Raw genomic sequence first — 21,867 nt, 5'->3', positions numbered from 1 at the left:
CTCTTTGCTTCCTGTCTGACAACCAGTTCTCAATCCACGTCAGCACACTACCCCCAATCCCATGTGCTTTAACTTTGCACATTAATCTCTTGTGTGGGACCTTGTCGAAAGCCTTCTGAAAGTCCAAATATACCACATCAATTGGTTCTCCTTTGTCCACTTTACTGGAAACATCCTCAAAAAATTCCAGAAGATTTGTCAAACATGATTTCCCCTTCACAAATCCATGCTGACTTGGACCTATCATGTCACCATTTTCCAAATGCGCTGCTATGACATCCTTAATAATTGATTCCATCATTTTACCCACTACTGAGGTCGATAATTCCCTGTTTTTTCTCCCACTCCTTTTTTAAAAAGTGGGGTTACATTGGCTACCCTACACTTGATAGGAACTGATCCAGAATCAATGGAATGTTGGAAAATGACTGTCAATGCATCCGCTATTTCCAAGGCCACCTGCTTAAGTACTCTGGGATGCAGTCCATCAGGCCCTGGGGATTTATCGGCCTTCAATCCCATCAATTTCCCCAACACAATTTCCCGACTAATAAAGATTTCCCTCAGTTCCTCCTCCCTACTAGACCCTCTGACCCCTTTTATATCCGGAAGGTTGTTTGTGTCCTCCTTAGTGAATACTGAACCAAAGTACTTGTTCAATTGGTCTGCCATTTCTTTGTTCCCCGTTATGACTTCCCCTCATTCTGATTGCAGGGGACCTACGTTTGTCTTTACTAACCTTTTCTCTTTACATACCTATAGAAACTTTTGCAATCCGCCTTAATGTTCCCTGCAAGCTTCTTCTCGTACTCCATTTTCCCTGCCCTAATCACACCCTTTGTCCTCCTCTGCTGAGTTCTAAATTTCTCCAAGTCCCCAGGTTCGCTGCTATTTCTGGCCAATTTGTATTCCACTTCCTTGGCTTTAATACTATCCCTGATTTCCTTTGATAGCCACGGTTGAGCCACCTTCCCTTTTTTATTTTTACGCCAGACAGGAATGTACAATTGGTGTAATTCATCCATGCGGTCATGATTACATCCATGATGTAATGACACCATCATGCCACTGGTGGCGCTACAGCCTGACCAGACTTGCATAGGCAGCGCCCATTATAAATGCAGACACAGGAATTTATAATGGGAAACGTTGACAGAAAGTAATATTAACTAGATTTCCATGAAGTACGATTTGTAGAATAGTGCATTCTCAGTGCAGAGATTCATACGTCGGGAGTGTCGAGCACATTTGGAGCACACTGACCTCCGTGCTCAAATTCCCAGTGCTCCACTCTCTCCACAGGAAGAGTTAAATCATTACATTCCCTCCACCACCCCACCCCCTGTGACTCAAAGCACATTCTTTCTTTTTATTTCTTTCTATTTTTTTAAGCAGACATCATTGAAAGTAAAGTGAAAAAGATCATTGCATCACACGAAATATCAAAAGTAAGTGCAAGCCAGCGGCCAACGAGACAGCTTTAGGGATATGCAAATTGTAGACGTGGATCTTAAATGTCATGCCATTAAAAGAACCAATTAAAATGGACCTAAAGGAAAGAAAAACACATCACAGAGTAACGAATAAAGGGAACTTTACTGATCTACACACTCAGAGTCTCTCACACTCGTGAAGATCACCTGCATGTTTGCTGTGCAGTTAAATCTTATTTGACTAACACATCTATACAAGTGTCAGGAGCATCCCCTCTCTCAATATATCTCAATATCAACTGGTGAGGAGATTGTAAAACTAATTGCCGTTGCATTCGGCTGTGGGTCAACATGCCTGCGCCGTGCCTAATTATTAATCATCTAGACAGCAAGGAGCATTTGGAGCTAAGTGACACCTGAAAATACAGCTCAACTTACGAACATTTGTTAGATATTTGTCAGTTTGTCTGCTGTTGAAGCCCTCATCCATGCTTTCGTTACCTCTAGATTTGACTTATTCCAACGCACTCCTGGCCGGCCTCCCATATTCCACCTTCTATAAACTAGAGGTGATCCAAAACCCAGCTGCCCCGTGTCCTAACTCGCACCAAGTCCCGCTCACCCATCACCCCTGTGCTCGCTGACTTACATTGGCTGCCGGTTAAGTAACGCCTTGATTTCTAACTTCCCATCCTTGTTTTCAAATCCCTCCATGGCCTCGCCCCTCCCTATCTCTGTAATCTCCTCCAGTCTCACAACCCCTGCACCACCCCCCCCCCGCCGGGATGTCTGCACTCCTCCAATTCTGCCCTCTTGAACATGGCTGATTACAATCGCCCGACCATTGGTGGCTGTGCCTTCAGCTGCTTAAACCCTAAGCTCTGCAATTCCCTCCTTAAACCGCTCTGCCTCTCTTTCCTCCTTAAAACCTACGTCTTTGACCAAGCTTTTGATCAGCTGCCCTAATACTGCTTTGTGTGGCACGGTGTCAAATTTTGTTTGCTAATCGCTTCTGTGAAGCAGCTTGGGACACTTTACTATGTTAAAGGCTCTATATATAAATGTAAGTTGTTGATGTAGCTTGCACTTCCGTGAAGGAGTGACTGGATGATGTGGTTGCACCGCTCCAATATACAGTGTTTCAGCCATGTTTTTCTTTCGTTTTTCCACCTTTTTGTTTGTGTGTTGTGCAGTCGGGCGGCTCCGTCTGCAGAGTTCTCCGTTGACCCGACGCGGCACCTGATGTCCTTCCTGACAATGCTGGGCCCCAGCCCGGATTGGAACGTGGGGCTGTCGGCCGAGGACCTCTGCACTAAGGATTGCGGCTGGGTACAGAAGGTTATCCAGGACCTGATCCCCTGGGACGCCGGGACTGACAGCGGAGTGACGTACCTGGTAAGCAGTTGAGCGATTTCTCTACGCATTTGACAGTAACCCATTATCTGGAATCTGAGAAGCCCCTCTCTCAAGTCTCTCCATTTTGGCAGAAAAATGGAGATGCAAAAAAAAAGGAAAATGGGATTTTTCCTTAACCAATATATCGCTAATATATATATTTTTATTCGTTCCTGGGATGTGGGCGTCGCTGGCAAGGCCAGCATTTATTGCCCATCACTAATTGCCCTTGAGAAGGTGGTGGTGAGCCGCCTTCTTGAACCGCTGCAGTCCGTGTGGTGAAGGTGCTCCCATAGTGCTGTGAGGGAGGGAGTTCCAGGATTTTGACCCAGCGACGATGAAGGAACAGCCGATATATTTCCAAGTCAGGATGGTGTGTGACTTGGAGGGGACTTGCAGGTGATGGTGTTCCCATGCGCCTGCTGCCCTTGTCACTCTAGGTGGTAGAGGTGGCGGGTTTGGGAGTTGCTGCTGAATAAGCCTTGGATACACCCCGAAGTCATTCAAAGAGAAGACAAGATTTACCCTTCAATCAGATTTTTCAGCCTTTTCCTCCAATATATTCCCACGAGGCCTTTCTCATGTTGACTCTTCTCCTTTAAACCTGGTCATTAAATCAATGCTGTAGCAAACAATCCAAGGTGCTTCACAGCAGCGTTATCAAACAAAATTTTGGCAGCGAACCACATAAGGAGATATTAGGAAAAGCATGGTTGAAGAAGGAGCAGCTTAAAGAAGGAAAGAGAGTTGGAGAGGTTTAGGGAGGGAATTCCAGACCTTAGAGCCCAGGCAACTGAAGGCACGGCCACCAATGGTGGAGCAATGGAAATTGGGATTGCGCAAGAGGCCAGAATTGAAGGAGTACAGAGACCTCGGAAGGTTGTAGGGCTGCAGGAAGTTCCCACTCACTTTTAATCCATCTGCCTCCCTTTGAAACCTCCTCCTCCCATCTGCACAGCCACACGGACTGCAGTGGTTTCAAAGAGAAGGTCCCACCACCACCGTCTCAGGGCAACGAGGGTCAGGGCAAACAATGCGAGCTAGCCAATGTCAGTCCACATTCCGGATCATGAAGAAAATAAGACTTATTTTGCTTGGCTCATGTTGAGACTCCATAAAGAAAGCCAATCCATTTATTCACCAGGCATGTGCTTGGCTAAGTGAAATCTTTTCTTGTAAATTGGACTGATTTAAAAGTCTACTGCAAACCTCAGTGACAACATCAGAAGCAATGGGCGCCAGCCTCTTGAAATGCAGAAACGCCCCAGTTTAGATTAGTCAGAAATTTCTGCTCTTTGTGGCTGGAAAACCCTGACAACAGATCTGTAATGTATTTGCTTCATCAGTTCTTTGCTTAAGAATTCATAGCAACACATTGCTATTAAGAACTAATTGGTTTATTAACAAAGGTTTAACAATCACACTACACATTACCAGTTCATCCACTAGGCTCAAAACTACAGACCTCATCGTGGATCCCCTAAACCCACTGGCTGGCGTTTTATTGAGTCTTGTGAACATCACGTGACTGGCTAAGCGACTCACAACTCAACAGCTCTACCAACCTGTGAGCATCCTCACAGGCGCATACATTACAGGTAGCATTGTGGCTCTGTTACTGTAATCCAGAGGGCTGGACTAATGATGTAAGGGCGTGACTTCAAATCGCACCTCGGCAGCTGGGGAATTTAAATTCAGTTAATGAAATAAATCCAGAATAAAAAGCTATTATCAGATAATGGGGACCATGAAACTATTGGATTTTCATTACAAAACCCATCTGGTTCACTAATGTCCTTTAGGGAAGGAAATCTGCTGTCCTTACCAAGTCTGGCCTGTATGTAACTCCAGACCCACAGCCATGTGGTTGACTCTTAACTACCCTCTGAAATGGCCGAGCGAGACACTCAGTAGTACTCAAGAAGGCGGCTCAACACTACATTTGAGGACAATTAGGGATGGGCAATAAATGTTGACCTTGCCAGCGACGCCCACACCCCGTAAATGAAAAAAAATGAAAGTGTTTTGGATTACAGCCAGTTGGTGGTCTCTGGACTCATTTCTCCCTGTTGGATGTGTTTGATCTAGTCTGTGCCTGACTACAAGGTCCTATTCCATCTGCGGGCATGAAAAGCATCCAGAGCAATAATGGAAGACATTGGGGGATATATTGGGCAGTGTGGTGCCCATTTTTCATGCTCTGCGCGGCCTCCTAAGGCTCCAAACTGTGAGCAGGAAGCGATGCGCGCACGCACATCTGACTGGAGGTGCCCCACCCACCATATTGGGTAAGGCCACATAAGAGGCGTTCAATCCACAGCCTTAAAGCAGGCGTTGGGGATTTGCATGTGCAACTAAGGGCTCTAATACTTCCTTCCATCTTGAAGATGAAGTCCTTACTATTAGGGGGATCAAGGGGTATGGCGCGAAAGCAGGAATGGGGTACTGAAGTTGCATGTTCAGCCATGAACTCATTGAATGGCGGTGCAGGTTAGAAGGGCCGAATGGCCTACTCCTGCACCTATTTTCTATGTCTATGTCTATGTCTCGGAGGCAAACCAATGTTGCAGCAGGGTCCCCTGATGACGACGAGGTCTGAGGCCCAATATCTGTGATATCTCGGACCCCACCATACAGGGTACTGTCGCTGGGCCGGGGGGAGGGAGGGCCAAAATGTGGGTGCTCCTGAATTTACCCCCATTTTGTGTTCGTCCCAGTGCAGTTGCAGCTGATCACGAAATCACAAGAGCCATATAGAAGTCTACGAAGGGTATTAGCTAAGTCAGAGAATCAAAGAATCTTCTGGCACAGAAGGAAGCCCATTGTGCCCGTGCTGGCTCTTGATAGAAGATCCAATTCGGCCAACTTCCTTGCTCTTTCCCCTAAGCCCTGCAAATATTTCCATTTTAAAAAGTTTGTTCCGAAATATGGGGGTCGTTGGCAAGGCCAGCATTTATTGCCCATCCCTAATTACCCTTGAGAAGGTGGCGGTGAGCTGCCTTGTTGAACCGCTGCAGTCAGTGTGGTGAAGATACTCCTACGGTGCTGTTAGGGAGGGAGTTCCAGGATTTTGACCCAGCGACGATGAAGGAATGGCCAATATATTTCCAAGTCAGGATGGTGTGTAACTTGGAGGGGAACTTGCAGGTGATGGTGTTCTCATGCGCCTGCTGCCCTTGTTCTTCTAGGTGGTAGAGGCCGCGGGTTTGGGAGGTGCTGCTGAAGAAGCCTTGGCAAGTTTCTGCAGTGCATCTTGTAGATGGTGCAAACTGCAGCCAGGGGGCGCTAGTGGTGGAGGGAGTGAACGTTTAAGGTGGTGGATGGGGTGCCAATCAAACGGGCTGTTTTGTCCTGGATGGTGTCGAGCTTCTTGAGTGTTGTTGGAGCTGCACTCATCTGGGCAAGTGGAGAGTATTCCATCACACCCCTGGCTTGTGCCTTGTAGATGGTGGAAAGGCTTTGGGGAGTCAGGAGGTTAGAGACTCACCACAGAATACATAGCCTCTGACCCGCTCTTGTTGCCACAGTATTAATGTGGCTGGTCCAGTTAAGTTTTTGTTCAATGGTGACCCCCAGAATGTTGATGGTGGAGGATTCGGCGATGGTAATGCCGTTGAATATCAAGGGGAAGTGTTTAGACTCTCGTTTGTTAGGAGATAGTCATTGCCTGGCACTTGTATGGTGCGAATGTTACTTGCCACTTATCAGCCCAAGCCTGAATGTCATCTAAGTCTTGCTGCATGTGGGCATGGACTGCTTCGTTATCTGAGGGGTTGTGAATGGAACTGAACACTGTGCAATCATCAGCGAACATCCCCACTTCTGACCTTATGAAGGAGGGCAGGTCATTGATGAAACAGCTGAAGATGATTGGGTCTAGGACACTGCCCTGAGGAACTCCTGCAGTGATGCCCTGGGGCTGGGATGATTGAGCTTCAACAATCACAACCACAACCAGCTTCCTTTGTGCTTGGTATGACTCCAGCCAGTGGAGAGTTTTCCCCCCGATTCCCATTGACTTCAATTTTAGTAGGGCTCCTTGATGCCACACTCGGTCAAATGCTGCCTTGATGTCAACAGTCACTCTCACCTCACCTCCCGAATTCATCTCTTTTGTTCATGTTTGGACCAAGACTGAAATGTGGTCTGGAGACGAGTGTTCCTGGCGGTACCCAAACTGAGCATCAGTGTGCCGGTTATTGCTGAGTAATTGCCACTTGATAGCACTTTTGACGACACCTTCCATCACTTTGCTGATGATTGAGAATATATTGAAGGGGGGGTTATTAGCTGGATTGGATTTGTTCTGCTTTTTGTTGTCAAGACATATCCCACATTATCGGGTAGATGCCAGTGTTGTAGCTGTACTGGAACAGCTTGGCTAGAGGCGCGGCTAGTTCTGGAGCAGAAGTCTTCAGCATGTCAGCCGGGATGTTGTAGGGACCCATAGTCTTTGCTGTATCCAATGTGCTCAGCCGTTTCTTGATATCACGTGGAGTGAATCGAATTGGCTGAAGACTGGCTTCTGTGATGGTGGGGACCTCAGAAGGAGGCCGATATGGATCATCCACTTGGCACTTCTGGCTGAAGATGGTTGCAAATGCTTCAGTCTGAGCTCCACCATCATTGAGGATGGGGTTATTCATGGAACCTCCTCCTCCCGTTAATTGTTTCGTAGTCCATCACCATTCACAACTGGATGTGACAGGACTGCAGAGCTTTGATCTGATCCGTTGGTTGTGGGATCGCTTAGCTTTGTTTATAGCATTCTGCTTCCGCTGAGTAGCATGCATGTAATCCTGTGTTGCAGTTTCCCCAGGTTGGCACCCTCATTTTTAGGTACGCCTGGTGCTGCTCCTGGCATGCTCTTCTGCACTCTTCATTGAACCAAGGTTAGTCCCCTGGCTTGATGGTAATGGTAGAGTGAGTGATATGCCGGTCATGAGTTTACAGATTGTGGTGGAATACAATTCTGCTGCTGCTGATGGCCCACAGCACCTCATGGATGCTCAGTTTTGAGCTGCTAGATCTGTTCTGAATCTATCCCATTTAGCATGGTGGAAGTGCCACACAACACGATGGAGGATGTCTCAGTGTGAAGAGGAGACTTCGTCTCCACATTGACCGTGCGGTGATCACTGCTACCAATGCTGTCATAGACAGATACATCTGCGATAGGTAGATTGGTGTGGACGATGTCAAATAGGTTTTTCCTTCGTCTTGGTTCATTCACCACCTGCTGCAAGCCCAGTCTGGCAGCTATGCCCTTCAGCACTCGGCCAGCTCAGTCAGTAGTGGTGCTACCGAGCCACTCTTGGTGATTGACATTGAAGTCCCCCACCCAGATACATTGTGTGCCCTTGCTACTCTCAGTGCTTCTTCCAAGTGGTGTTTAACATGGAGGAGTATCATCAGCTGAGGGAGGGCGGTAGGTGACAATCAGCAGGAGGTTTTCTTGCCCATGCTTGACCTGAAGCCATGGGACTTCATGGGGTCTGGAGTCAATGTTGAAGACTCCCAGGGCCACTGCCTCCCGACTGTATAGCACTGTGCTACCACCTCGGGTGGGTCAGTCTTGCTGGTGGGACAAGACATACCCAGGGAGGGTAATGGAGGAATTTGGGACATTTGCTAAAAGATATTATTCTGTGAGTATGACTATGCCACACTGTTACTTGACTAGTCTTTTCAAGTATTTATCGAATTCCCTTTTGAAAGTTACTATTGAATCTGCTTCCACCATTTTTCAAGCAGCGCATTCCAGATCTCGCTGCGTAAAGTAAAAAAATTCTCCTCATCGCCCCTCTGGTTCTTTTCCCAATTATTTTAAATCTGTGTTCTCTCGTTACCAACCCTCCTGCCAGTGGAAACAGTTTCTCCCTGTCTACTCTATCAAACCCCCTCATGATTTTGAACACCTTTTTAAATCTCCCCTTAACCTTCGCTGCTCTAAGAAGAACAATCTCAGCTTCTCCAGTCTCCCCACATAACTCCTCATCCCTGGTACCATTCTAGTAAATCTCCTCCACATCCTATCCAAAGACTTGATATCCTTTCTAAAGTGCGGTGCCTAGAATTGGACACAGTACTCCAGCTGAGGCCTCGCCAGTAATTTATAAAGTTTTCGCAAGTGTGCGGAGAATGGGATTTATACTGAAAAGGAAATGGGGAATGGGACTAAGTACATTCTATGGGCTCAATTGCCCCCAATTATCTGCACCGCTTTTTGGTGTGCACCGTTTTTTTTGGAGTAAATTACAATCTCCAAGTTTCTCCAAAGTTTCTGCACCAACGTAATTCACTTAGGTACGATTTTTTTTAGGCTACGATTTTGTTACCTCATTGGGGGCGTAACCTGCTACACGTGCCAAATCTGGCTATTTATGCAAGTTTGACCAACTACGATTTTTCTTAAGATGGCATATGTGTCCGCTCTGAAAAACTTTCTGGGCATTTAATAAAAATCGGTGCAGGTAAGCGAATCAGCACAGAAGATCCAGTTCCAGGGCCGGGGCAGTAGCGGCAGAGAGGGAGAGAGAGTGGGTAATTATAATTTCTTTTACTGACCGGTTCCGTAGTACTGTAACAATATCCTTTTTGTTTTAAATCTTGAAGTAACTTTAATGTAGGGCTTTTGGTCTGGTCTGTCCATCCTTTCGGCCCGGGCTAGAAGCAGTACCAGCTCCGGCAGGGGGGAGCGGGAGGGGGTTTTTCCGATTCAGTTTGCTTTTGTACAAAGACTCTTTAATATTTTCATGTTGGTAAGCTGCAAGGTGCTTGTGCAGGTTGCTGTGAGCTGGTCAGAAGGTATTCTATGTTTCACTTTCCAGCCTCAGCCCGCAGGGTGTCCCTCGTTACCTTGGCAATCCGATCCTTTTGGTGCATATCTTAGGCTCCACCCACAGAGCTTAAGGACAATGTGCGCCAAGCCACATTCACAAGTTAAAACGGGGAAACTTTCAACTTTTTTTTGGCATAGTCGGGCCCAAAAAAAAACCTAGGCGTAACTCTTCAAATACTCCAGAAAACTGCATTGGGGAAAATTAAGCCCGATGACTGAAATACTGACCCACTTCCTCTTGGCTGAGAGAAGTTGCCTGGGGAGTGGCAGCATCTGGGAGAGGCAAAAAGTGAGGAGCAAAATCATTCACAAAACTGGAGAAAAAAATTAAACAAATTGGAATATATGTCAACAAACTGTCGGTGGTGAAAAATGAGACTCATTTCCTCAAGATGTGGTTTAAAGGGCTCATGTTAGTTCCTGCTGGCACCATTACGATGCACATATGGTACAGTGCAACAGTAATGACTTTCCTGGGATAATAATGAGCCTGGCCCAGATCAGCCTCATTTTCCAAACTACATTTCAGCCATGTACAGCGTAATATCCCAATAGAATCTTAACATAAGCAAAGATTGAAGCAGTACAATGATCGTGCTTCAATGTGCCGCAGTGTCTCCTGACTGCAGATTTAACCTTTTCAGTTACAGCTACATAAAACTCTGCTTAGACCCCCATCTGAAGTATCACGTTCAGCCCTGGGCACCGCCCCTCAGGGAGGATATATCGGCCTCAGAGGGGGAGCAGTGTAGATTTACCAGAATGATACCGGGGCTAAAAGGGTTCAATTATGAGGACAGGTTGCATAGATTGGCTTGTATTCCCTCAAGTCTAGAAGATTAAGGGGTGATCTAATTGAGGTGTTTAAGGCAATTAAAGGAGTTGATAGGGTAGATAGAGAGAAACTATTTCATCTGGTGGGGGAGCCCGGAATAAGGGGTCATTAACCTTAAAATTAGAGCCAGGCTGTTCAGGGGTGATGTCAGGAAGCACGCCTTCACACAAAGGGCAGTGAGAATTTGGAACTCGGATAGTTCCGCGAATAGATTGGAGAAGCTGGGGTTGTCCACCATGGAGCAGAGAAGGCTAAGAGGGCATTTGATGGAGGTGTTCAAAATCATGAAGGGTTTAGACAGAGTAAATAAAGAGAAACTGTTTCCAATGGCTGAAGGGTCGATAACCAGAGAGCACAGGTTTAAGGCGATTGGCAAAAGAACCTAAGGCGACATGAGGAAAAACTTTTTTACGCAATGAGTGGTTAGGATCTGGAATGCACGGCCTGATAGGGTGGTGGAGGCAAACTCAGTAGTAGCCTTCGAAACGGAATTGGATAAATACTTGAACGAGAAATAATTGCAGGGATTTGGGGAAAGAGCGGGGGAGGGAAACTGACTGAATTGCTCTTCGAAAGAGCCGGCACAGACTCGATGGGCTGAATGGCCTTCTTCTGTGCTGTGCTATTCTCTGGTTCTATGATGAGTATTGAACCAACTCATGGTTCTATTTTATTAAAGGTGTTTAAAAAGATGGATGTAACCTCCATTACATCAATGGAGAGAGGAACTTGATTACTAGTGTGTTAAGCGTTTGTTCAGTAACATGGCTGACAGTAATTTCTAACCACTTATCAAAGATTTCGAGCTACTCCTGTAAGGTTTACATAGTGAGATGAGTGACTGGCTAATCTGTTTCTGTGGTGCTGGTTGAGGGAGAAATGTTGGCAAAGACAGGAGGCAGATTTCTGCCCTTCTTCAACTGGTGCTGTGGGATCTTTAATATCCATTTGAACCAACAGACGGGACCTCGGTTTAATCCCTTATCCGAAAGATGGCACCTCCAACAGTACAGCGCTCCCTCAGAACTGACCCTCCAACAGTGCAGTGCTCCCTCAGTACTGCCCCTCCAACAGTGCAGCACTCCCTCAGTACTGCCCCTCCGACAGTGCAGCGCTCCCTCAGTACTGCCCCTCCAACAGTGCAGTGCTCCCTCAGTACTGCTCCTCCAACAGTGCAGCACTCCCTCGGTAATGCCCCTCCGACAGTGCAGCACTCCCTCAGTACTGCTCCTTTGACATTGCAGCATAGCTACCTCAGGCTCTTCTTAGGCGGTCCCTCGTATCGAGGCTGACTTGCTTCTACACCAAAAAGGGATGAGTTCACAGCTGTTTCAATGAAGAACCTGACATTCCAGGTCCTGAACTACATCCTGAAGGGTGGAAGATGCCTGTGCATGTTTTTTTTTAACGTGTGGTGGCCGTTGCACACCAGCCACCACACGGGCTTGACAGAGCTAGGTCTTGTTCCAGAAAACCCCTCCGACAGTGCAGCATTCCCTCAGTACTGCCCCTTCAATGGTGCGGCGCTCCCTCAGTACTGCCCCTCCAATGGTGCAGCACTCCCTAAGTACTGTCCCTCCAACAGTGCAGCACTCCCTCGGTACTGCTCCTCCAACAGTGCAGCATTATCTCAGTACTGCCCTTCCGACAGTACAGCGCTCCCTCAGTACTGTCCCTCCGACAGTGCAGCACTCCCTCAGTACTGACCCTCTGACTGTGCAGCTTTCCCTTAATACTGCCCCTCCGACAGTGTAGCACTCCCTCAGCACTGCACTGGGAATGTCAGCCTAGGTTTTGTGCTCAAGTCACTGGAGTGGGGCTCAAACCCACGACCTTTTGATTCAGAGGCGAGAGTGCAGCTGAGACAGGCTGATAGGTCAAAGTGAGTAAGTTAAAGAGTTGAGGTCAAAGATCAGCCACGATCTAATTGAATGGCGGAGCAGACCAGAGGCACCGAATGGTGTACTCCAGTTCCTACGTTCCTCAATTCCTTTCTACACGGCATTAGGGTGGGATTCTTCCTGACGGGAATTTAACATAAAGCCTTGGCATGAGTACGGAAGTGATAATGCCAGTTTCTCCTCTTTGCAGAAATTGTTGATACAAGGAATTTCACTGCTAAGTTCCATAAAAGAGCACTGTCGGAGCACAGAGCTTCAATCTGTTTCATTAATTAGTATTCGTGTACATGATAAGAACCTGTCAACGAAGGAAAAGCAAGCAAAGACAGCAGAACTAACCCGTAAAAACATTTTCATTACAGTATTTACACACAACCCTCATGCGGTTAAAATGTTAGTGCCTGCCAAAATCTGCAGCAGTTCACACCAATGTTCCCTGAATGTTTTGGGGGGCTGCGTGGCCCATTCAAAATTTAGGAACATAGGAACAGGAGGAGGCCATTCAGCCCCTCAAGCCTGTTCCCCCATTCAATGAGATCCTGGCTGATCTGCGACCTAACTCCATATACCCACCTTTGCCCCATATCCCTTCATATTTTCAGTTCACAAAAAGCTATCAATTTCAGATTTAAAATTAACAATTGATCTAGCATCAACTACCATTTACGGAAGAGAGTTCCAAACTTCTATTTGCATGCAGAAGTGTTTTCTAATTTCACTCCTGAAAGGTCTGGCTCTAATTTTTAGAGTATGTCCCCCTCGTGCGAGACTATCTATCCAGCAGAAATAATTTTTCTCTATCGACCCTATATATTCCCTTTAATATCTTGAAAACTTCGATCAGATCACCCCTCAACCTAATTTCTCGGGAATTTGTGTAATTTGTGTAATCGCTCCCTCATAACTTAACCCTTGAAGTTCGCATGTTGTGCAAAATCTCCAATTCTCGGGTTGCGCAGGGCTTCCTGTCAGTTGCACAACCGCACAGCTTAAATGGAACATTGGTTCACACCAAAGCAAGAAAATTTTACTGAGAATTAGGTAGAATTTCCAGCACAGAAACAGGCCATTCGGCCCAACAGGTCCATGCCGGTGTTTATGCTCCACACGAGCCTCTTCCCGCCCCTTTTCATCTCACCCTATCACCATATCCTTCTATTCCTTTCTCCCTCCTGTGCTTATCTGGCTTCCCCTTGAATGCATCTCTGCTATTCGCCTCAAGCGCTCCCTGTGGTAGCGAGCTCCACATTCTCACCTCTCTCTGGGTAAAGAAGTTTCTCCTGAATTCTTTATTGGATTGGATTGGTTCCCGGATATGTTGGGTAAAAAAAACAACAAAGCAGCTGGAGTGTGGAGTGCTTGCGATAGCAATGTGTCTTGTGGTGAGGAGGAAGGGGGAGGTGAAGGTGTGTGGTTATCGCTGATCATTTCTGCAACCCTCTGCAGGCACTGCTATTTGTCTCTCATTTCCCTTTTGTTGAAAGACGTGCTGGAATCCGGTGATAAGTGCAGGAACCAGCATTAAGAGATTAAAAGTGTGTGCGAAGCAGATTACTGTGACGAGGTTTTCCAGAAGTGGTTAGATCAATCTCAAGAGACTGGCAAAATTGTCGTCGAAATTTAAACATCTGCAATTTAATGGTCATCAGCTATAAAGTTTTATGGGCTCTTTCCGGACTTTATTGTAATTCAGATGTGGTTTAATATTCTGCACAGTGTACTGTATTGAGGTCATAACTGGGGTAATACATTCTAAATTATTTGAACAATTTATTGCCAAAAAATATACAAGTTCTAACCTAAGATTAAAGTATGTTCAGAGAATCATAGAAATTTACAGCGCGGAAGGAGGTCATTTCAGCCCATCGTGTCCGTGCCGGCCGACAAAGAGCTATTCAGCCTAAACCTACCTTCCAGCTCTGGGCCCGTAGCCCTGTAGGTTATGGCACATCGAGTGCACATCCAAGTACTTTTTAAATGCAATGAGGGTTTCTGCCTCTACCACCCTTTCAGGCAGTGAGTTCCAGACCCCCACCACCCTCTGGGGGAAAAAATTTCCCTTCAACTCCCCTCTAAACCTTCTAACCATTACATTAAATCTATGCCCCACTGGTTGTTGACCCCTCTGCTAAGGGAAATAGATCCTTCCTATCCACTCTATCTAGGCCCCTCATAATTTTATACACCTCAATTAAATCTCCCCTCAGTCTCCTCTGTTCCAAAGAAAACAACCCCAGACTATCCAATCTTTCCTCATAGCTAAAATTCTCCAGTCCAGGCAACATCCCCGTCAATCTCCTCTCTAGTACAATCACATCCTTCCTGTTTGTTGTGTATTGTACAAGGTAACGATGGGCTGGATGATTAAGGGATGAAGCAGATGGTCCTGTCAGGTTTTTGAACACTCAGTTTGGCATGATGGCTTACATAAGCACAATTACTACACAGTCAGGGCTTTCAGGTCTTTTGGTTTAATTCTTTAATTTACATTCTGTTGTTCTATTTTTCTCAACTTGCAGACTGCACGCTGGCAGTTCATTTACTTCCCGTGTCAGATGTGGCTCAGTGGGTCGCATTCTTGCATCTGAGTCAGAAGGTTTTGGGTTCAATACTCCAGGAACTTGAGCACATAAATCTAGGCTGACACTCCAGTACAGTGCTGAGGAAGAACTGCACTGTCGGGGTGCCATCTTTCGGATGAGATGTTAAACCGAGGCCCCATCTGCTCTCTCAGGTGGATGTAAAAGATCCCATGGCACAATTTGAAGAAGAGCAGGGAAGTTATCCCCCGTGTCCTGGGGCCAATATTTATCCCTTAATCAACATAACAAAAACAGAATATCTGGTCATTTTCACTTTGCTATTTGTGGGAGTTTGCTGTGTGCAAATTGGCTGCCGTGTTTCCTACATTACAACAGTGACTACACTCCAAAAAGTAATTAATTGGCTGCAAAGCGCTTTGAGACATCCGGTGGTCATGAAAGGCACTATATAAATGCAAGTCTTTTATTTCTTTCCTCCATGCTCAACTGCCTGTGAATGCATCCTTGAACAGGTCCAGTTGTGTCGGTGTGATATTAACAAGCCGCGAAGCCTTGCCTACATGGTTGAGGTTGTCCGCACTGTGTGCTTTGTTTCCCTTTGCAGATTTCTGATCATTGATGTTCAGGTGTCAGCCGCGGCTCAGTGGATAGCACTCTCACCTACTCACCTCCCAAGGTGCTTATGAGACAATAAATTTGACACCAAGCCACATAAGGAGAAATTAGGGCAGGTGACCAAAAGCTCAGTCAAAGAGGTAGGTTTTAAGGAGTGTCTTGCAGGAGGAATGCGAGGTAGAGAGGCGGAGAGGTTTAGGGAGGGAGTTCCAGAGTTTGGGATCTAGGCTACAGAAGGCACGGCCACCAATGGTTGAGCGATTATAATCAAGGATGCTCAAGAGGTCAGAGTTAGAGGAGTGCAGACATCTCCGGGGGGTGGGGGGAGGGGTGGTGGTTTGGGGCTGGAGGACATTACAGAGATAGGGAGGGATGAGGTCATAGAGGGAATTGAAAACAAGGATGAGAATGCTGAAATTGAAGCGTTGCTTAACCGGGAGCCAATTGTAGGTCAGCGAACACAGGGGGTGATGGGTGAACGGGACTTGTTGCGAGTTAGGACATAGGCAGCAGAATTTTGGATCACGTCTAGTTTACGTAGGGTAGAATATGGGAGGCCAGCCAGGAGTTTGTTGGAATAGTCAAGTCTAGAGGTAACAAAGGCATGGCTGAGTGCTTCAGCAGTGGACAAGCTGGGGCAAGGGCGGAGACAGGCGATGTTACGGAGATGAAAATAGGAGGTCTTAGATATGCTGCGGATATGTGGTCGATAGCTCATTTCAGGGTCACATATGAAACCAATGTTGCGAACAGTCTAGTTCAGCCTCAGACAGGAGAGGGATGGAGTTAGTGACTAAGGAACGGAGTTTGCGGCAGGGATCGAAAACAATGGCTTCAATCTTCCCAATATTCAATTGGAGCAAATTTCTGCTCATCCAGAACTGGATGTCAGACAAGCAGTCTGACAATTTGGAGACCATGGAGGGGTCGAGAGAAGTGGTGATGAGGTAGAGCATTCATGTGGAAACTGATGCTGTGTTTCTGGATGATGTCGCCAAGGGGTAACATGTAGATGAGCAATAGAAGAGAACCAAGGATAGATCTTTGGGGGACACCAGGGGTAACGATGCGGAGCCGGGAAGAAAAGCTGTTGCATATGATTCTCTGGCTACGTTTAGATAGATAAGAATGGAACCAGGCGAGTGCAGTCCCAGCCAACTGGACGACGGTGGAGAGGCGTTGGAGAAGGATGGAGTGATCAATTGTCAAGTCAAAAAGGACGCGGAGGGATAGTTTGCCTTTGTTAAGTCACAAAGGATGTCATTTGCGACTTTGCTGGGAGCTGTTTCGGTACTGTGGCAGTCGCGGAAACCGGATTTGAGGGATTCAAACATGGTGTTGCAGGAAAGATGGAACATACATGCATTCTATGCCTGTCTTTGTATTCCTCGTAATCCTTCTTAGTCTGCTCCTACATAATATGGTACTACTTCCTTCTCAGCGCCTTTAGGCTCAATTTCTTTGCACCGTTCCGAGCCAGTCTCTCCCTGCCTCAACCCTTCACAAGTTACAACTCACTCAAATCACCATCGCCCACATCCTCATCTACTTGAAAGGTCCTGCACTCCCATTACTCCTGCCCAGTACAAGCTGTGCTCTTTCCCCAGCAAGTTGACTTCAGAAATCTTGTCCTCTCTTTCAGATCCTTCCGCTGTTCGTTCCAGCCCTTTTTGCTGAACTCCTCCCACCATTTCTCCCTACGTGTGTGTTCCATTCTGAAACGATTGGGTTTGTCTTTATTCTTTGCTCCACTGATGGTAGATGTGTATTCATTCCCTCCTGCTTTGTGTTCAATGTTTTTTTGTGACACGAGGAGCAATATAATAAAAGTCTGCATTTATACAGCGCCTTTCACGATCTCAGGACGTCCCAAAGCGCTTTACAGTCAATAAATACTTTTTTTGAAGTGTAGTCACTGTTGTAATGTGGAAAATGCAGCAGCCAATGTGCGCACAGCAAGCTCCCATAAACAGCAGTCTTGTCCTGATGAAACCTCCTGCCTGGATCCATCATCCACTTGCCTCTCTGCTTTCACAAACCTCTTCACAACTTGTCTGTTGGGCTGATCCTGTGTCATTCCCCCCACCTCCTGCACTCTAATGCTTTCCAATTTCCCTCCTGCTTTGTGTTCAGTGTTTTTTAGTGACATTTTCTTGCTCGTGAGGAGCAATATAAAAAAAGACTCTTGCATTTATATAGCGTCTTTCATGACCTCAGGACGTCCCAATACGCTTTATAGCCAATGAAGTACTTTTTGAAATGTAGTCACTGTTGTAATGTAGGAAACGCGGCAGCCAATGTGTGCACAGCAAGCTCCCACAAACAACAATATGATAATGACCTGATGATCTGTTTTTAGTAAAATCTTGGTTGAGGGATAAATATTGGCCTTAGGACTCCAGGGAACACTCCCCTAGTCTTATGTTAAAATGTCCATGGGATCTTTTAAGTCCACTTGAGAGAGCAGATGGGACTTTGGTTTAACATCTCATCTGAAAGGCAACACCTCTGACAGTGCAACACTCCCTCACCACCGCACTGGGAGTGTTAGCCTGGATTTTTGTGCTCAAGTCTTTGAAGTGAGACTCGACCTTACAACGTTCTGACTCCAAGGCAAGAGTGCTGCCCACTGAGCCATGGCTGACATGAAGATAAGAGGATTGTCTTATGAGGAGAAATTGAGTAGATTGGGCCTATGCTGGGACCCCAACTATTTACAATCTATATTAATGACTTGGAAGAAGGAACTGAGTGTAACATAGCCAAGTTTGCTGACAATACAAATATGGGAGAAAAAGCAACAAGTGAGGAGGACACAAAAATTCTGCAAAAGGACATTGACAGGCTAAGTGTTTGGGCAAAAATTTGGCAGATGGGGTATAATTTTGGAAAGTGTGAGGTCATGCACTTTGGCAGAAAAATTCAAAGAGCAAGTTATTATTTAAATGGAGAAAGATTGCAAAGTGCCGCAGTACAGCGGGACCTGAGGGTACTTATGCATGAAACACAAAAGAATAGTATGCAGGTACAGCAAGTGATCAGAGAGGCCAATGGTATCTTGGCCTTTATTGCAAAGGGGATGGAGTATAAAAGCATGGAAGTCTTGCTACAGCTATACAGGGTATTGGTAAGGCCACAGCTGGAATACTGCGTGCAGTTTTGTTTTTCATATTTACGAAAGGATATACTTGCCTTGGAGGCAGTTCAGAGAAGGTTCACTAGGTTGATTCCGGGGATGAGGGGGTTGACTTATGAGGAAAGATTGAGTAGGTTGGGCCTCTACTCATTGGAATTCAGAAGAATGAGAAGTGATCTTATCGAGACATATAAGATTAGGAGGGGACTTGAGAGGGTGGATGCGGAGAGGATGTTTCCACTGATGGGGGAGACTCGAACTGGAGGGCACGATCTTAGAATAAGGGGCCGTCCATTTAAAACAGAGATGAGGAGAAATTTCTTCTCTCAGAGAGTTGTAAATCTGTGGAATTCACTGCCTCAGAGAGCTGTGGAAGCTGGGTCATTGAATAAATTTAAGACAGAAATAGACGGTTTCTTAATTGATAAAGGGTAAGCGGTTATGGGGAGTGGGCAGGGAAGTGGAGCTGAGTCCATGATCAGATCAGCCATGATCTTATTGAATGGCGTAGCAGGCTTGAGGGACCGTATGGCCTACTCCTGTTCCTATTTCTTATGTTCTTATGTTCTTATACTCTCTGGAGTTTAGAAGAATCTCATTGAAATATCCAAGATTCTGAGATGGATTGACAGGCTAAATGCTGAGAAGTTGTTTCCCCTGGCTGAGGAGTCTGGAACCAGGGGCACAGTCTCAGGATAAGGGGATGGCCATGTAAGACTGAGATGAGGAGAAATTTCTTCACTCAGAGAGATGTGAATCTTTGGAATTCTCTACTCCAGAAGGCTATGGATGCTGAATCATTGACTATATTAAAGGCTGAGAGGGATAGATTTTTGGCCTCGAAGGGAATATGAGGATTGAACAGGAGTTAAGGTCAAAAATCAGCCATGATCTTATTGAATGACGGAGCAGGCTCGAAGGGCCATATGGCCTACTCCTGCTCCTATTTCTTAAGTTCTTATGTCCTTATGCAAGTAGTGGTTGAATATTTTTCTTCATTTTGGCTTGATTGGAAGTGGTTACCACATGTATTTGTTTACCAACGTTATCTAATATTTTGTGTTTCCTCAGGCCCCTAACCAACAGGCGGAACCTCAGGAAAGAATTAGACCACTAACTAGCCTGGATCATCCAAAAAGCCCCTTCTACGACCCCGAGGGAGGGCCCATTGTACCTGTGGCCAGAGTTGTGATCGAAAGAATTGCACGAAAGGTAACATGGATCTGTCAGGGTATTCGGAACCAAATCGCTGCTGACGATTAGCAGATACCAGTAACTTGTGACAGGAGCACAACTGGCTCAGGGGTATAAACTACAGAACTTGTGACAAGTTTGTTACAAAACCAATTTGCCGTGAAATTGTTTGGGAACGTTTTCCATTGAGGCAGCAGAAAATTTGGCCTTGCAATTCTGATTGGACCCTCTGCTGAGAGACGGGTGCGGAGTGACCGCCATTGGCTGAAAAGGGGCGACCACAGACTGTGGGGAAATTGTGGTCGTTGATGTGGTTTGGTGGGATATCTTCTTTATGACATCACTAAAACACACACTTACAAGATGGCTTCACCTCAGGAACTTGTCAGGTGGCCTAGTCACCTGATGCTTTTATTGGCTAAACATTAGTAGTTGCATTACCACAGTAGTTCACTAGGTGGAGCAGTAGTCCACTAGATGGAGCTTTATTGAACTTGGTTGCGTGCACAGGCGCATGTACCAATCGCTCCTTCCCCCCAACCCCTACCTCCTGCTTTCTAAGGCAGAATGGTCCATAGCTGTTCTGCTGGAGGGTGCCCCTGTGGCCCGTTGCCCGTGGCCTGATCCCACCCGAAGACATGAAGCAAGATGTCTTTTGGTTCAGCCTTGGGACTGGGAAAACTGCCCGCACGTTGATTGAGGGATAAATATTGGTCCAGGATACATAGAAACATAGAAACATAGAAAATAGGTGCAGGAGTAGGCCATTCGGCCCTTCTAGCCTGCACCGCCATTCAATGAGTTCATGGCTGAACATTCAACTTCAGTACCCCATTCCTGCTTTCTCGCCATACCCCTTGATCCCCCTAGTAATATGGACAACGTCTAACTCCTTTTTGAATATATTTAGTGAATTGGCCTCAACAACTTTCTGTGGTAGAGAATTCCACAGGTTCACCACTCTCTGGGTGAAGAAGTTCCTCCGCATCTCGGTCCTAAATGGCTTACCCCTTATCCTTAGACTGTGACCTCTGGTTCTGGACTTCCCCAACATTGGGAACATTCTTCCTGCATCTAACCTGTCTAACCCCGTCAGAATTTTAAATGTTTCTATGAGGTCCCCTCTCATTCTTCTGAACTCCAGTGAATACAAGCCCAGTTGATCCAGTCTTTCTTGATAGGTCAGTCCCGCCATCCCGGGAATCAGTCTGGTGAACCTTCGCTGCACTCCCTCAATAGCAAGAATGTCCTTCCTCAGGTTAGGAGACCAAAACTGTACACAATACTCCAGGTGTGGCCTCACCAATGCCCTGTACAACTGTAGCAACACCTCCCTGCCCCTGTACTCAAATCCCCTTGCTATGAAGGCCAACATGCCATTTGCTTTCTTAACCGCCTGCTGCACCTGCATGCCAACCTTCAATGACTGATGTACCATGACACCCAGGTCTCTTTGCACCTCCCCTTTTCCTAATCTGTCACCATTCAGATAATAGCCTGTCTCTCTGTTTTTACCACCAAAGTGGATAACCTCACATTTATCCACATTATACTTCATCTGCCATGCATTTGCCCACTCACCTAACCTATCCAAGTCGCTCTGCAGCCTCACAGCATCCTCCTCGCAGCTCACACTGCCACCCAACTTAGTGTCATCGCAAATTTGGAGATACTACATTTAATCCCCTCATCTAAATCATTAATGTACAGTGTAAACAGCTGGGGCCCCAGCACAGAACCTTGCGGTACCCCACTAGTCACTGCCTGCCATTCTGAAAAGTACCCATTTACTCCTACTCTTTGCTTCCTGTCTGACAACCAGTTCTCAATCCATGTCAGTACACTACCCCCAATCCCATGTGCTCTAACTTTGCACATCAATCTCTTGTGTGGGACCTTGTCGAACGCCTTCTGAAAGTCCAAATATACCACATCAACTGGTTCTCCCTTATCCACTCTACTGGAAACATCCTC

At 46.3% G+C, this 21,867-nt stretch overlaps 1 protein-coding gene across 1 annotated transcript in view; it reads left to right on the top strand.

Annotated features, from left to right (window-relative positions):
* Positions 1-21,867, top strand: part of LOC139279635 (spondin-1-like) — a 425,839-nt gene that overhangs the window by 369,276 nt on the left and 34,696 nt on the right. The window contains exons 7-8 of the mRNA XM_070898744.1: positions 2,627-2,828; positions 19,771-19,911. Coding sequence (XP_070754845.1) covers positions 2,627-2,828; positions 19,771-19,911 — 343 coding nt within the window. The remainder of the gene's footprint in view (positions 1-2,626; positions 2,829-19,770; positions 19,912-21,867) is intronic.

Source organism: Pristiophorus japonicus, chromosome 14, assembly GCF_044704955.1.
Source record: "Pristiophorus japonicus isolate sPriJap1 chromosome 14, sPriJap1.hap1, whole genome shotgun sequence".
Classification (NCBI taxonomy): Eukaryota; Metazoa; Chordata; class Chondrichthyes; family Pristiophoridae; genus Pristiophorus; species Pristiophorus japonicus.
This window is presented reverse-complemented; position numbering and strand designations above follow the sequence as displayed.